This window comes from Macaca thibetana, chromosome 2 (assembly GCF_024542745.1).
Source record: "Macaca thibetana thibetana isolate TM-01 chromosome 2, ASM2454274v1, whole genome shotgun sequence".
NCBI lineage: Eukaryota > Metazoa > Chordata > Mammalia > Primates > Cercopithecidae > Macaca > Macaca thibetana.
In genome coordinates, this window is record NC_065579.1 from 88,186,817 (window position 1) to 88,199,953 (window position 13,137).

The window sequence follows — 13,137 nt, forward strand, 5'->3', positions numbered from 1 at the left end:
GTGAAACTCCATCTCAAAAAAAAAAGATAGAAGTGGAAGTTTCTACTGGAGGACCGGTACTGTGCCAGGCCATTAACACTTTAGATGTTGGATTATGGAAAAGTTGGGGTGGGATGTGGTTCTGGAGGAGAAGCCAGTATGTGTGGGGTGTCAGGGGAGTGGTATTTTATCAATTGTTAGGAAAATATTTGAATATCTAGGCCCCAGCTGAATGTCACAAGTAGTGGTTATCCTTGTATAATAAGTGGCTGGGCTCCCAGATTGGAGGTGCCCAGGCCTGGAAAAGGGTATATTACAGGAAGGAGTCGCCATGAAGCCAGTAGTTGTTGCTATGGCAATGGGAAGGGCTCCCAGGCTCCAGCATACAGTGGGGGAGGGTTCTGCTGGAAGTGAGTCAGGCAGGCAAGGCCTGAGATTTTTTTCTCTCAGGCTCTGGCGCCCTCCATGGACTGGCTTGAGTTCCTGTCTTTCTTGCTGTCACCATTGGAGTTGAGTGACTCTGAGCCTGTGGTGGTGTATGGGATGGATTATTTGCAACAGGTGTCAGAGCTCATCAACCGCACAGAACCAAGGTGTGGGGGGATCCCAAGGTGAGGGTGGGTTCCGTGGAGGTCTCCAGCAAGGCTGGGCATAGTGGACTGGCCCAGCCACACAGAACAACATTTGATAATGCCATGAGCCTTCCAAACATCAAATCAGAATGCCTATGGGCTTTTCATCTGTGCTAGGGTTTCAGGGTTCTCCCTGTGATCTCTGTTCCCACACCTCTCTCCAACCTGACCTCTACAGGCAGGTATGTGGCCCCGGGGCCAAAGAGGAACTCTGGGACAGCTTCCACATATGCCTCTCAGGACTCCTGCAGCCTGCATGTTCCTAGGGGCTGGTTTGGGGGGTGGAAAGGGCATCCCACCTGCCCTTTTCTTATTTTCTGGTCTGGTTGTCAGCATCCTGAACAATTACCTGATCTGGAACCTAGTGCAAAAGACAACCTCAAGCCTGGACCGACGCTTTGAGTCTGCACAAGAGAAGCTGCTGGAGACCCTCTATGGCACTAAGAAGGTGGGCTCTCTGACTTTGCCTCCACGTTCTGATCCAGTCTAGCTGATGCTGCACGCCTTCAGTGTATCAGGCACCATGTGCCTCATGGTGCACAGGTGCATACTATGGAGCGCAGAATTTGGAAGCAAGCCGACTTGGGTTCCAACCCCAACTCATTCATTTTCTAGCCTGTAGGACCTTGGGCATGTCACCTCTGAAAGTGCTGGAATTACAGGCATGAGCCACCGTGCCCAGCCCACAACTAATTTTATATCCAGTCAGTCGCCCATGCAAGAAACATGAGAGTCACTCCAGTGACTCTCAGGACACTCTCAGTGACACTCTCCATTTTCTGCTCTGTAAAGCAGGAATAACTTGGAGGGTTGTCAAGAAGAGTATTAGCTGAGTTAACATAAGTGAAGCATCTACACAGTATATGGTAGGTATAGGCACTCAGCTTCGATGAGGAGGATGGAGAGGATATAATAAATAATGCAGTATTTAGTTTCAAGATGCCCCATTAAGTGGGGGGAGTGGACATGTAAACAAATACATTATATTTTGTGGTGATAAGTGCTCACACTGAGTGAAAGACTTTTCACCTGGGGGGTTGGTGGGGAAGGGCATCAGAGAAGCGTTTTCTGAGAGGTGCCATGTGATGGAAAAGTTCACCAAGAAAGCTGAGGAGAAGGGCATTCCAGGGACAAGGAACGCCATGTGCAAATTCCTAGAGACCAAAAGGAGCATGGTGGCTTTACACATATTCTGGCATGAGCTTGAGAAGAGGGCAACCGAGAGGCAGGGTTTGGTAAGGTGGGCATGGGGCACTCGGGAAGGGACCTGAATATTGTGTCGAGAAGTCCGGCCTTGATTGTTTCACAGATGGGGCTCCATGGGAGTAGCCATGGAGAGGACAAACACAATTGGGTTATGTATGAGATGATATTTCTGGTGGCTAAATGGAAGATGGAGGGGAGCAGCAGGGACACGAGGATGAGAATGGAGTCAGGGTGTCCAGTTAAGAGGCAATTGCAGGCTGGGCGGGGTGGCTCATGCCTGTAATCTCAGCACTTTGGGAGGCCAAGGTGGGCGGATCACTTGAAGTCAGGAGTTCAAAACCATCCTGGCTAAGACGGTGAAACCCCATCTCTACCAAAAATACAAAAAATTTGGCCGGGCATGGTGGCAGGTGCCTTTAGTCTCAGCTACTTGGGAGGCTGAGGCAGGAGAATGGCATGAACCTGGGAGGTGGAGCTTGCAGTGAACTGAGACTGCGCCACAGCACTCCAGCCTGGGTAACAGAGTGAGACTCCGTCTCAAAAAAAAAAAAAAAAAAAAGTCAAGTTTGGGTGCGGTGGCTCAAGCCTGTAATCCCAGCACTTTGGGAGGCCAAGATGGGCGGATCACAAGGTCAGGAGATTGAGACCATCCTGGCTAACATGGTGAAACCCCGTCTCTACTAAAACAAACAAAAAAAGTAGCCGGGCGAGGTGGCAGGCGCCTGTAGTCCCAGCTACTCGGGAGGCTGAGGCAGGAGAATGGTGTAAACCTGGGAGGTGGAGCTTGCAGTGAGCTGAGATTTGGCCACTGCACTCCAGCCTCGGCAACAGAGCAAGATTCGGTCCCAAAAAAAAAAAAAAAAAAAAAAGTCAAAGTAGTTGAATGTGGGGGTTAGGGAGATGGAGGAAGCTGGAGTGACTCCCAGGTTTCTTGCATGGGAGACTGACTGGATATAAAATTAGTTGTGGGCCGGGCACAGTGGGTCATGCCTGTAATCCCAGCACTTTGGGAGGTCAAAGCGGGCAGATCGCTTGAGCTCAGGAGTTCAAGACCAGCCTGGGAAACATGGTGAGACCCCATCTCTACTAAAAATACAAAAGAAAATAGCCTGGCATGGTGGCATGTGCCTGGGGTCCCAGCTACTCGGGAGGCTGAGGTGGGAGGATCACTTGAGCCCGGGGGACAGAGGTTGCAGTGAGCAGTGATTGCACCACTATACTCCAGCCTGGGTGATAGAGTGAGACCCTGTCTCAAAAAAAGACAGATGTGGCACTGAGCAAACCCAGGACTCTGTTGTCCAGAGCTAAGAAGGGCTGCTAGCCCCAGTGACAGAGAAAGGCCCTCTGACTGGAGGACATAGCCATCTCTGGGGGCCTGGCTCTTTGTCCCTTAACAGTCCTGTGTGCCAAGGTGGCAGACCTGCATCTCCAACACAGATGACGCCCTTGGCTTCGCTTTGGGCTCCCTCTTCGTGAAGGCCACATTTGACCGGCAAAGCAAAGAAATTGTGAGTCTACAAGATTATTTCAACGCTATGCCCTCAAAATTGACTGTTCATGTATGTGCGGACATATAGAAAAACAATGGGGGCCAGGCGTGGTGGCTCATGCTTGTAATCCCAACACTTTGGGGGACCAAGGCAGATGAATCACGAGGTCAGAAGTTCGAGACCAGCCTGGCCAACATGGTGAAACCCCGTCTCTCTAAAAATACAAAAAATTAGCCAGGTGTGGTGGCGGGTGTCTGTAATCCCAGCTACCTGGGAGGCTGAGGCAGGAGAATCACTTGAACCCAGGAGGCGGAGGTTGCCGTGAGGCGAGATCGTGCCAGTGCACTCCAGCCTTGGTCGACAGAGTGAGACTCCGTCTCAAAAAAAAAAAAAAAAAAAAAAAAAAAAAACAAGGCTGGGTGTGGTGGCTCACGCCTGTAATCCCAGCACTTTGGGAGGCCGAGGCGGGCGAATCACAAGGTCAGGAGATGGAGACTATCCTGGCTAACATGGTAAAACCCCGTCTCTACTAAAAAAGACAAAAAAATTAGCCGGGTGTGGTGGCGGGAGCCTGTAGTCCCAGCTACTCAGGAGGCTGAGGCAGGAGAATGGTGTGAACCCAGGAAGCAGAGCTTGCAGTGAGCAGAGATCACGCCGCTGCACTCCAGCCTGGGCAACAGAGCGAGACTCCATCTCAAAAAAAAAATAAAAAAACCAGGCCGGGCGCGGTGGCTCAAGCCTGTAATCCCAGCACTTTGGGAGGCCGAGACGGGCGGATCATGAGGTCAGGAGATCGAGACTATCCTGGCTAACACGGTGAAACCCCGTCTCTACTAAAAAATACAAAAAACTAGCCGGGCGAGGTGGCGGGCGCCTGTGGTCCCAGCTACTCGGGAGGCTGAGGCAGGAGAATGGCGTAAACCCGGGAGGCAGAGCTTGCAGTGAGCTGAGATCCGGCCACTGCACTCTAGCCTGGGCAGCAGAGTGAGACTCCGTCTCAAAAAAAAAAAAAAAAAAAAAAAATCATTGCACTATATTAAATTATGATATTAATTTGATGAACTTATTGTCAATTAAAATGTTTATTTAATTAAGAAAAAAGCCAGCCACAATCCCAATACCTTTACAAATGGTGTTTCCTTCTTGTCCTCTCTAGGTGCTCAGCTGTATTTCATTAGTCTAGGCGTTCCCATTTCCCCTGGGGGGACAGGGATGGGGCACCAGGGTGGATGGGGGGCGGGGCAAGGATGCATTCAGTGCAGGGGGAGGCTGACTTTGCCTCCTCCCTCCCAGGCAGAGGGGATGATCAGCGAAATCCGGACTGCATTTGAGGAGGCCCTGGGACAGCTGGTTTGGATGGATGAGAAGACCCGCCAGGCAGCCAAGGAGAAAGTGAGCGGTGGCTAGAGTTGGGGCGCCATCTTGAGGTGGGGTTCAAGTAGACAGTTTTGCTAGGAACCTGGGGAAGGAAACAAACCCTTAACCTGGTCTCTTCAGGCAGACGCCATCTATGATATGATTGGTTTCCCAGACTTTATCCTGGAGCCCAAAGAGCTGGATGATGTTTATGATGGGGTGAGTACCTGAGCTCATCAGTACTGAACTTCAGCCCTGTAGAGGACACTGTTCTTTGGGCTTAGTAACTGGGGCTCAAGCACTGGGAAAGAGGTGTTCGTCGGTTTCTTTTAGAGGCAGATGGAGGTAACCAGCATTGTTAAAGTGTTGGCTCTGTGCCAGGCTGCAGGCCAAACAGCAGTGAAATATAGTGTTAACGAGCCAAGATTTGGAGTCAAGCCTAATCATATTCTGTTTCTACCCCTAACTTGGTAACCTTAACAAAACCTCTCTAGGCCTCGGTTTCATTTTCTGTAAAATGGGGGTCCTACTAGTGCCTATCTCATAGGGTTGTTGTGAGATAAATGAGTGCAGTATGTAAAAAAAAAAAAAAATAGCACCCGTAACATAAATGCCCTTTAAATATTGCCGATTATGGTTTACTAGATATTTTACAGTTGAGGAAACTGAGGTTTGGAGAGATACTGAGTAGCCAAACTGGGGCTATTATCTTCTCCAATGGATTCTCTTGCTCTCTTTCTACTTCCCACCTTTCCCATAGTACGAAGTTTCTGAAGATTCTTTCTTCCAAAACATGTTGAATTTGTACAACTTCTCTGCCAAGGTGATGGCTGACCAGCTCCGCAAGCCTCCCAGCCGAGACCAGTGAGAATGAGCGGGCGGACATAGACACTAGGGGCGGCGGGAGAGGTGGGGAAAGGTTTCCTGGGATGGGGGAAAAGGGTGGCAAGATTGCTCCCAGACCAGAGGCCCCAAGCCCTTGCAGGAGGTAGGTGGGGCAGGGCTGCTGGGAGGGGAACAGTGTCAGGAGAGTCGGGAGCCTCAGCCTCTCCCTCTTCCTCCTCCAGGTGGAGCATGACCCCCCAGACAGTGAATGCCTACTACCTTCCAACTAAGAATGAGATCGTCTTCCCCGCTGGCATCCTGCAGGCCCCCTTCTATGCCCGCAACCACCCCAAGTGTGTCTGAAGCAGGAGGGGCTGGGTGCTGGGGCCTGGGCCTGTGGCTGAGCTGGGAGCAGGGCTAGAGGTGGGATTCAGAAGTACCCCCACCATGTCCTCACTTGCCATTCCTCACCTACCAGGGCCCTGAACTTTGGTGGTATCGGTGTGGTCATGGGCCACGAGTTGACACATGCCTTTGATGACCAAGGTAGGGGCCCATGGAGTCGTCCCCTGGAGCCTAGAATTCCCAGTGGCTCCTGCAGGGCCTTGGGACATTGATGTAGCCCCAAGGGACCTGTAGTCTATGGACCAGGGCTGGTGGGGGCACTGCTGCCCCCGAGATGAGCTCTGGTTTTGGTGGGGTGCAAAGGTGAGTTCTCCTTAGGGCGCGAGTATGACAAAGAAGGGAACCTGCGGCCTTGGTGGCAGAATGAGTCACTGGCAGCCTTCCGGAACCACACGGCCTGCATGGAGGAACAGTACAATCAATACCAGGTCAATGGGGAGAGGCTCAACGGCCGCCAGACGCTGGGGGAGAACATTGCCGACAACGGGGGTTTGAAGGCTGCCTACAATGTGAGTGGCCTGACCAGCCCTCCAGCGGCTGAGGCCTGCTGGCCTGGGGTGAAAGGTGCTGGGTGGATGGGGGCAGGCCTGGATGGGCTTGCTGCCCACTGTTCTGTCCCCAGGCTTACAAAGCATGGCTGAGAAAGCATGGGGAGGAGCAGCAGCTGCCAGCCGTGGGGCTCACTAACCACCAGCTCTTCTTCGTGGGATTTGCCCAGGTATCACCCTCCGGGAAGGCCTGGGGTCTGCCCCTTTGTCCTGCTCCCTCCTGAGTATGTCATTAGGAGAAGTCTGGGGCATGTGTCAAAGGGGCTGGGGAATGGGGCTGAGGCTGGGGCGTGAAAGGTGGGCTGGGAAGGCCTGTGCCCAGAGCCTTTCGGCCAGCCGGGGCCCACAAAGGCAGCCTGAAGAGGCCTGAGCAGGAGAAGACCTCGGTAGGATTTTACATAGCTCAAAGGGCAGGGTTGCGTGCTTGAGGGGCACAGGGTGGGGCAAAGGGTGGCAAAGGGGGCAAACATTGATCCTCACGCTGTTCCTGTGAGGAAGGCATGCAGGAAACTAAAGCTCGGGACGCAGAGTGGCCTGTACGGGGCTGCCCAGGAATAGAGTAAGTGGCAGAGCAAGGACTCAGGCAGAACCTCCACTGGGCAGCCACAGCAGGCAGCTTCCGGGGCTCCGCTTTTTCCCCTCGTCATGTCCATGCTGGGCAGCCCGATGTCCAGGGCAATTTTGGAAGGAACTTGGGAGGGGCTGCAGCGGTGGTGGTTTGTGTCTCTGGGACGGCTGTAGCCGACTCTAAGGCCCGGCTCCACACTAGACACCATATGCCCCCATGTCTGTCCTGGCCTGCAGGTATGGTGCTCGGTCCACACACCAGAGAGCTCTCACGAGGGGCTAGTGACCGACCCCCACAGCCCTGCCCGCTTCCGCGTGCTGGGCACTCTCTCCAACTCCCGTGACTTCCTGCGGCACTTCGGCTGCCCTGTCGGCTCCCCCATGAACCCGGGGCAGCTGTGTGAGGTGTGGTAGACCTGGATCAGGGAAGAAATGGCCGGCTGTCACCAGACCTGGGGCAGCTCTCCCAACAAAGCTGTTTGCTCTTGGGTTGGGAGGAAGCAGATGCAAGCTGGGCTGGGTCTAGTCCCTCCCCACCACAGGCAAAACGAGTACAGTCCCTCACTCCCCACCACAGGTGACACAAGTACAGTCCCTCCTCAATCACCACATTGTGCCTCTGCTTTGGGGGTGCCCCTGCCTCCAGCAGAGCCCCCACCATTCACTGTGACATCTTTCCCTGTCACCCTGCCTGGAAGAAGTCTGGGCAGGGAGGCCAGTTCCCACGGGAAGGAGTCTGCCTCTTCTGGCCCCAAGCTTACTCAGCCTGGCGGCCATGGGGCCTGCCGTGCCTGCCCCACTCTGACCTGCAGGCCTGGATGGTGTACCTTCTGGACTTCTCCCCAGGCTCACTCAGTGCGTACTTAAGGGTGGACTCAGCTCTGTCTGGCTCACCCTCAGGGGCTACCCGCACCTCACCCTGTGCTCCTTGTGTCACTGCTCCCAATGCTGCTGCTGACCCTCACTGACAGCTCCTAGTGGAAGCCCAAGGGCCTCTGAAAGCCTCCTGCTGCCCACCGTTTCCCTGGGCTGAGAGGGGAAGTGCATATGTGTAGCGGGTACTGGTTCCTGTGTCTTAGGGCACAAGCCTTAGCAGGTGATTGATTCTGCCTAGACCAAGCAGGAAAGCAGATAGAGCAGGGAAAAGGAAGAACAGAGTTTATTTTTACAGAAAAGAGGGTGGGAGGGTGTGGTCTTGGCCCTTATAGGACCCTGTGCCAATAAATAGACATGCATCCGTCAGCCTGTCTCTTCCTTCAGTCCTGTTTTCATGGATCCATTCACTCATTCCACCAGTGTCTACAGAGCAACTACTGTATGCCAGCCACTCTCCTCAATGCTCATTTACTCACTCAGCAGATACAGGGGACTGAGATTTGAAGCCCAGAGAAGACAGAGAAAGAGAGGCAGGATGGAGGAATGGAAGGAAGTTGAGTCTGGCTGGGCAGAATACATTGTCTGCTAACTGGTGGCCATAGCCCCATCCCCAGCTGTTCTACAGCTGGAAGGATTTGCTGCTTCCCTCCACTGGTGCATGCAGCCGGGCCTGACACTGAGTCTGGGTAACTACTGGGCCAGGGTCAACTTGGAAGATGGGCAGCCCTTACCCTGCAGTGGTGGGAAGTCCTGGGCGAGGTAGCATATCACTCCCTGAGCTCCCAGAGCTCAAAGCCCTGGCCTCCGCTTGTAGCTGAAAAGACAAACATTTCCTTCTAGCCTCAAAGACTCAGAGCTCCTGAGAGTCACTCATTCCACCTACACGCACTCATCAGGCCTACCAAGTGCCAGGCACAGAGACTGCGCATATGGACTCTACCCTCCAGAGTGAGGGAGGGAAAAGGAACATTGACTGAATACCTCCTGTGTTCCAGGCACCTGTGCTAGGTGGCTCATTTCTTTATTCATTCATCCATTTATTAAGTTATACTTTCATAGGCTTATTTTCAAAAAATATATTGATTTATCAACAATGTGTCAGGCACTGGTGATATAAAAATGAATAGGATAGGTGAGGTGGTGCACCTGTAGTCCCAACTACTCAGGAGGCTGAGGTGGGAGGATTGCTGGAGCTCAAGAGTTCAAATCCAGCGTGGGCAACATAGCAAGACCTCATCTCTTAGAAAAACAAACAAACAAACAAAAAACCTGATGAATGAGAAGTTTCTTCTTCCCTTAGGTGACTCTTCTTCTGTTGGCACTTCCACCTTTATGAGCTCACCTAATCCTTGCAGCAATAGCCCTTTACAAATACTCTAGTCTCCATTTTACAAATCTAACCCTAACTACTACACTGCAGTCAAAGAGAGCTGGGCTGAAATGGAAGCTCTGATAGTTTTGTGAGCTTCAGCTCATTCCCTAACCTCCATGAGCCTCAGTTTCTTCACCTATGAAATGAGAACTACAGCAAAACAGTGGAAAGAGTCCAATCTCAATTATCTTTATTTTTTATTTTTGAGATGGAGTCTCGCTCTGTCACCCAGGCTGGACTGCAGTGGTGCAACCTCCGCCTCCTGGGTTCAAGTGATTCTCCTCCCTCAGCCTCCCAAGTAGCTGGGATTACTGGCATGCGCCACCACACCTAGCTAATTTTTGTATTTTTAGTAGAGATGGGGTTTCACCATGTTGGCCTGGCTGATCTCAAACTCCTGACCTCAAGTGATCCGCCTGCCTCAGCCTCTCAAAGAGCTGGGATTACAGGTGTGAGCCATAGCACCCGGCCTCAATCTCAATTCTCTTTAAAACTCAGTGCTCTAGGCGGGGCGCGGTGGCTCACGCCTATAATCCCAGTGCTTTGGGAGGCCGAGGCAGGCGTATCACAAGGTCTGGTGTTTGAGACCAGCCTGGCCAACATGGTGAAACCCCATCTCTACTAAAAATACAAAAATTAGCTGGGTGTGGTGGCACATGCCTGTAATCCCAGCTACTTGGGAGGCCTGAGGCAGGAGAGATTGCTTGAACTGGGACCTGGGAGGTGGAGGTTGTAGTGAGCTGAGATTGCACCACTGCACTCCAGCCTGGGCTACAGATCAAGACTACGTCTCAAAAACAAACAAACAAAAACACAAAAAAAACCTTAGTGCTCTCCAAGGTGCAAGCAGGGATGAGTTTGTTCAGTCTGGAAGGGGAGGAGTGAAGCTCTGGTAATGATTGCTGCTGGTCCTTGGCCCCTTGGTGAATGGCACTAGTATGTGTCCCACAATCTCTCCATAAAGAGCTGTATGTGGATCTCTGTCATGTGACCTCAAAGTGCTGGCTGCCCATGAAAGGAAGAAAGTAGCCGACTGCTGAGAAAGGAGGAAGGTGTTCTGAGGAACTCCATGACCCGGGGAAAGCACAGCCTGAGTCTCTAAGAGCATGACTCCAGGGTAAATGACTGTGTGTATTGGAAAGAGGAGGGCCATCACATCTGCAGGCCTGGTCTAGCTCCAGCTCTGCCACCCTTGAGCTGTATGACATTAGGCCTTCAGGTCTCAGTATCTTCTGCAGTCTGTAAAACAAGTGAATTGGATGAGACGATCTCTGAGGAACATTTCTGCTTTAATGCTCTAAAAAGTGAATCCATGGGCTTAGCAAATTCCAGCACCCAAAGAGATAGTAATAAATGACTTGTGACATTCAGATGAGATTTATAATGTCAGACAGCATAATGACAGAGGAGAGAGGCTTGGCAGATAAAGCCTTAGCCTTTCCCTGACACCTAATTTCAGAGGCCAGTTTACGATTCTGACAGGCTGGCCAGTGGGGTATTAAAACCTCATGTTGCAAAAAGGTCAAAGTGTCAAATAATGATGATGATGATGGCTAACCTTAATTTACTGAGTCCCTATTTTGCTTAAGCTTGTGCTAAACACTTTAAACATACCTTCTTATGAAATGCACACAACGATTTGCAAGGAGGTTCTATCATTGTCTCTATTTTACAAATGGAGAAACTAAGGGAAAAGATCACGTAACTTCCAATGTCAGACAAGACAGATTGCATTAAAGTTAGATTTGGAACTCAGATCCCCTTAATCACCATCAGTTAGTCTTCCGACACAACAGAATTTAGACTCAAACACAGACATCTGTCTTCTGGGCAATTTCACCATACTTCTGAGTGGGACCATCATCAGCAGATGCATTTCCATGCAACCCAGATCCCCTGGGCAAGGCACATGTGACAACCAGACAGCTTCAGGAAACCTAAGCACACATTAAGCTGAAATCAAGCCAGGGAACACCTGTTTGTTGAACACTCTGCAGGTGCTTGGTTCCAGAGGCAAGGCAAGGTGAACATCAGGTAAGAGATGTAACCTTTACCCTTAGTAGCCCTGTCAGGCTGAGTATGCATATGTAATACGCTCTGGTGTGTCAAGGCAGAAGGGGAAATAAAGGATGGTGCTCCTCAGTGGACACAGGAAAGCAATTATTGGTAAAGTGCTGGGCCATCCCTTATGCAGTCCCATTGGTAAGTCTAACTAATTCCCATCCACAATAAGCTAACATATGCCAAGAAGTATGATTTCACACACCTGACAGCACTTTGGAAATGTCCGGGTGGAAGAGAGTCCCTCATAAAACTAAGCACAGTTTTCTGCAATATTGGAGATCCAATTGTTTTTTTGTTGTTTTTTAATTTAAAAAAGCAGGCTGGGCGCAGTGGCTCACACCTGTAATCCCAGCACTTTGGGAGGCCAAGGCAGGCGGATCACCACGTCAGGAGTTCGAGACCAGCCTGACCAACATGGTGAAACCGTCTCTACTGAAAATACAAAAATTAGCCAGGTGTGGTGGTACGTGACTGTAATCCCAGCTACTCAGGAGGCTGAGGCAGGAGAATCGCTTGAACCCAGTGAGCCGAGATCGCGCCACTGCACTCCAGCCTGGGCGACAGAGGGAGACTCCATCTCAAAAAAAAAAAAAAAAGTGATTTTAGTGGATCTGTTATGATTCACAAATGGAGAAACCTGATGATTTTCCAATGCCTAGTTCTGGCCTCCAAAGACAGCCCCCAATGGGTCATTGTTATACACAAAGATGGCCTGAAGATGAATGCAAAGCCATTCATTCATTCATTCATTCATTCATTCATTCATTCATTCACGCATGCATGTATTCTGCAAACATTTATCAAGGCCTACCACAAGCCAGGCACTAGGCTGGAGGCAAGGAGCATAAAGATGAATAAGACACAGTTCCAGGCCAGGCACAGTGGCTCATGCCTGTAATTCCAGCACTTTGGGAGGCCGAGGCAGGCAGATAACTTGAGGTCAGGAGTTCGAGACCAGCCTGGCCGACATGGTGAAACCTCGTCTCTACTAAAAAATATAAAAATTAGCTGGGTGTGCTGGTGCATGCCTGTAGTCCCAGTTACTTGGGAGGCTGAAGCAGGAAAATCACCTGAACCCGGAGGCAGAGGTTGCAGCAAGCTGAGATCATGCCACTGCACTCCGGCTTGGGCGACAGAGCACAGTTCCTGTCCTCCAAGGGCTCAGAGTCTAGAGAGGGAGAGGTATGTGCCAAGCATGATGAGAGCACAAGGAAGAAATGAATAACCTAAAGGTAGGGTAGGAAAAGCTCCCTGGACTGGTGACATGGAGCTGGAGCTCAGAGGATGGGAGAATTTACTAGCTGACAAACAGTGAAAGGCGTTTCATACAGAAGGAGCAACAATGTGAAATGGGCAATCAACTGAAGGGGCAAGGCCTATTCAGAAATGGTGAAGTGTTTAGAATGATCAAAAGGGGATAAGTGAAAGGGACACAATAAGGGATTATGAGTCTGTAGAAGGGTGGTAGTAATAGTGGGTATGAAAAGAGAGAATTGTAAAATCTTCTGTGGGACTAGGTATGAAAGGGAGAAAAGGCTGGGCGCGGTGGCTCACACCTGTAAGCCCAACATTTTGGGAGGCCGAGGCTGGTGGATCACTTGAGGTCAGGAGTTTGAGACCAGCCTGGCTAACATGGTAAAACCCCGTTTCTACTAAATATACAAAAAATTAGCCAGGTGTGGCGGCACATGCCTGTAATCCCAGCTACTTGGGAGGCTGAGGTAGGAGAATCACTTGAACCTGGGAGGCGGAGGTTGCAGTGAGCCGAGATTGTGCCACTGCACTCCAGCCTGGGCAACAAGAGGGAAACTCTGTCT

General features: G+C 51.1%; 1 protein-coding gene across 3 annotated transcripts in view; it reads left to right on the plus strand.

The window, feature by feature from the left end:
• Window positions 1-8,250, plus strand: part of ECE2 (endothelin converting enzyme 2) — a 45,178-nt gene extending 36,928 nt beyond the window's left edge. For 2 of the 3 annotated variants that reach the window (XM_050780211.1, XM_050780212.1), the window contains 11 exons: window positions 430-572; window positions 945-1,059; window positions 3,215-3,325; window positions 4,601-4,699; window positions 4,805-4,882; window positions 5,424-5,527; window positions 5,731-5,841; window positions 5,967-6,034; window positions 6,212-6,402; window positions 6,516-6,611; window positions 7,246-8,147. In XM_050780211.1, the coding sequence (XP_050636168.1) occupies window positions 430-572; window positions 945-1,059; window positions 3,215-3,325; window positions 4,601-4,699; window positions 4,805-4,882; window positions 5,424-5,527; window positions 5,731-5,841; window positions 5,967-6,034; window positions 6,212-6,402; window positions 6,516-6,611; window positions 7,246-7,422 (1,293 nt within the window). In that variant the 3' untranslated portion in view covers window positions 7,423-8,147. Of the gene's footprint in view, window positions 1-429; window positions 573-944; window positions 1,060-3,214; window positions 3,326-4,600; window positions 4,700-4,804; window positions 4,883-5,423; window positions 5,528-5,730; window positions 5,842-5,966; window positions 6,035-6,211; window positions 6,403-6,515; window positions 6,612-7,245 lie in introns of all 3 variants that reach the window. The other variant, XM_050780214.1, reaches the window with a different exon arrangement.
• Window positions 8,251-13,137: the final 4,887 nt, after the last annotated feature.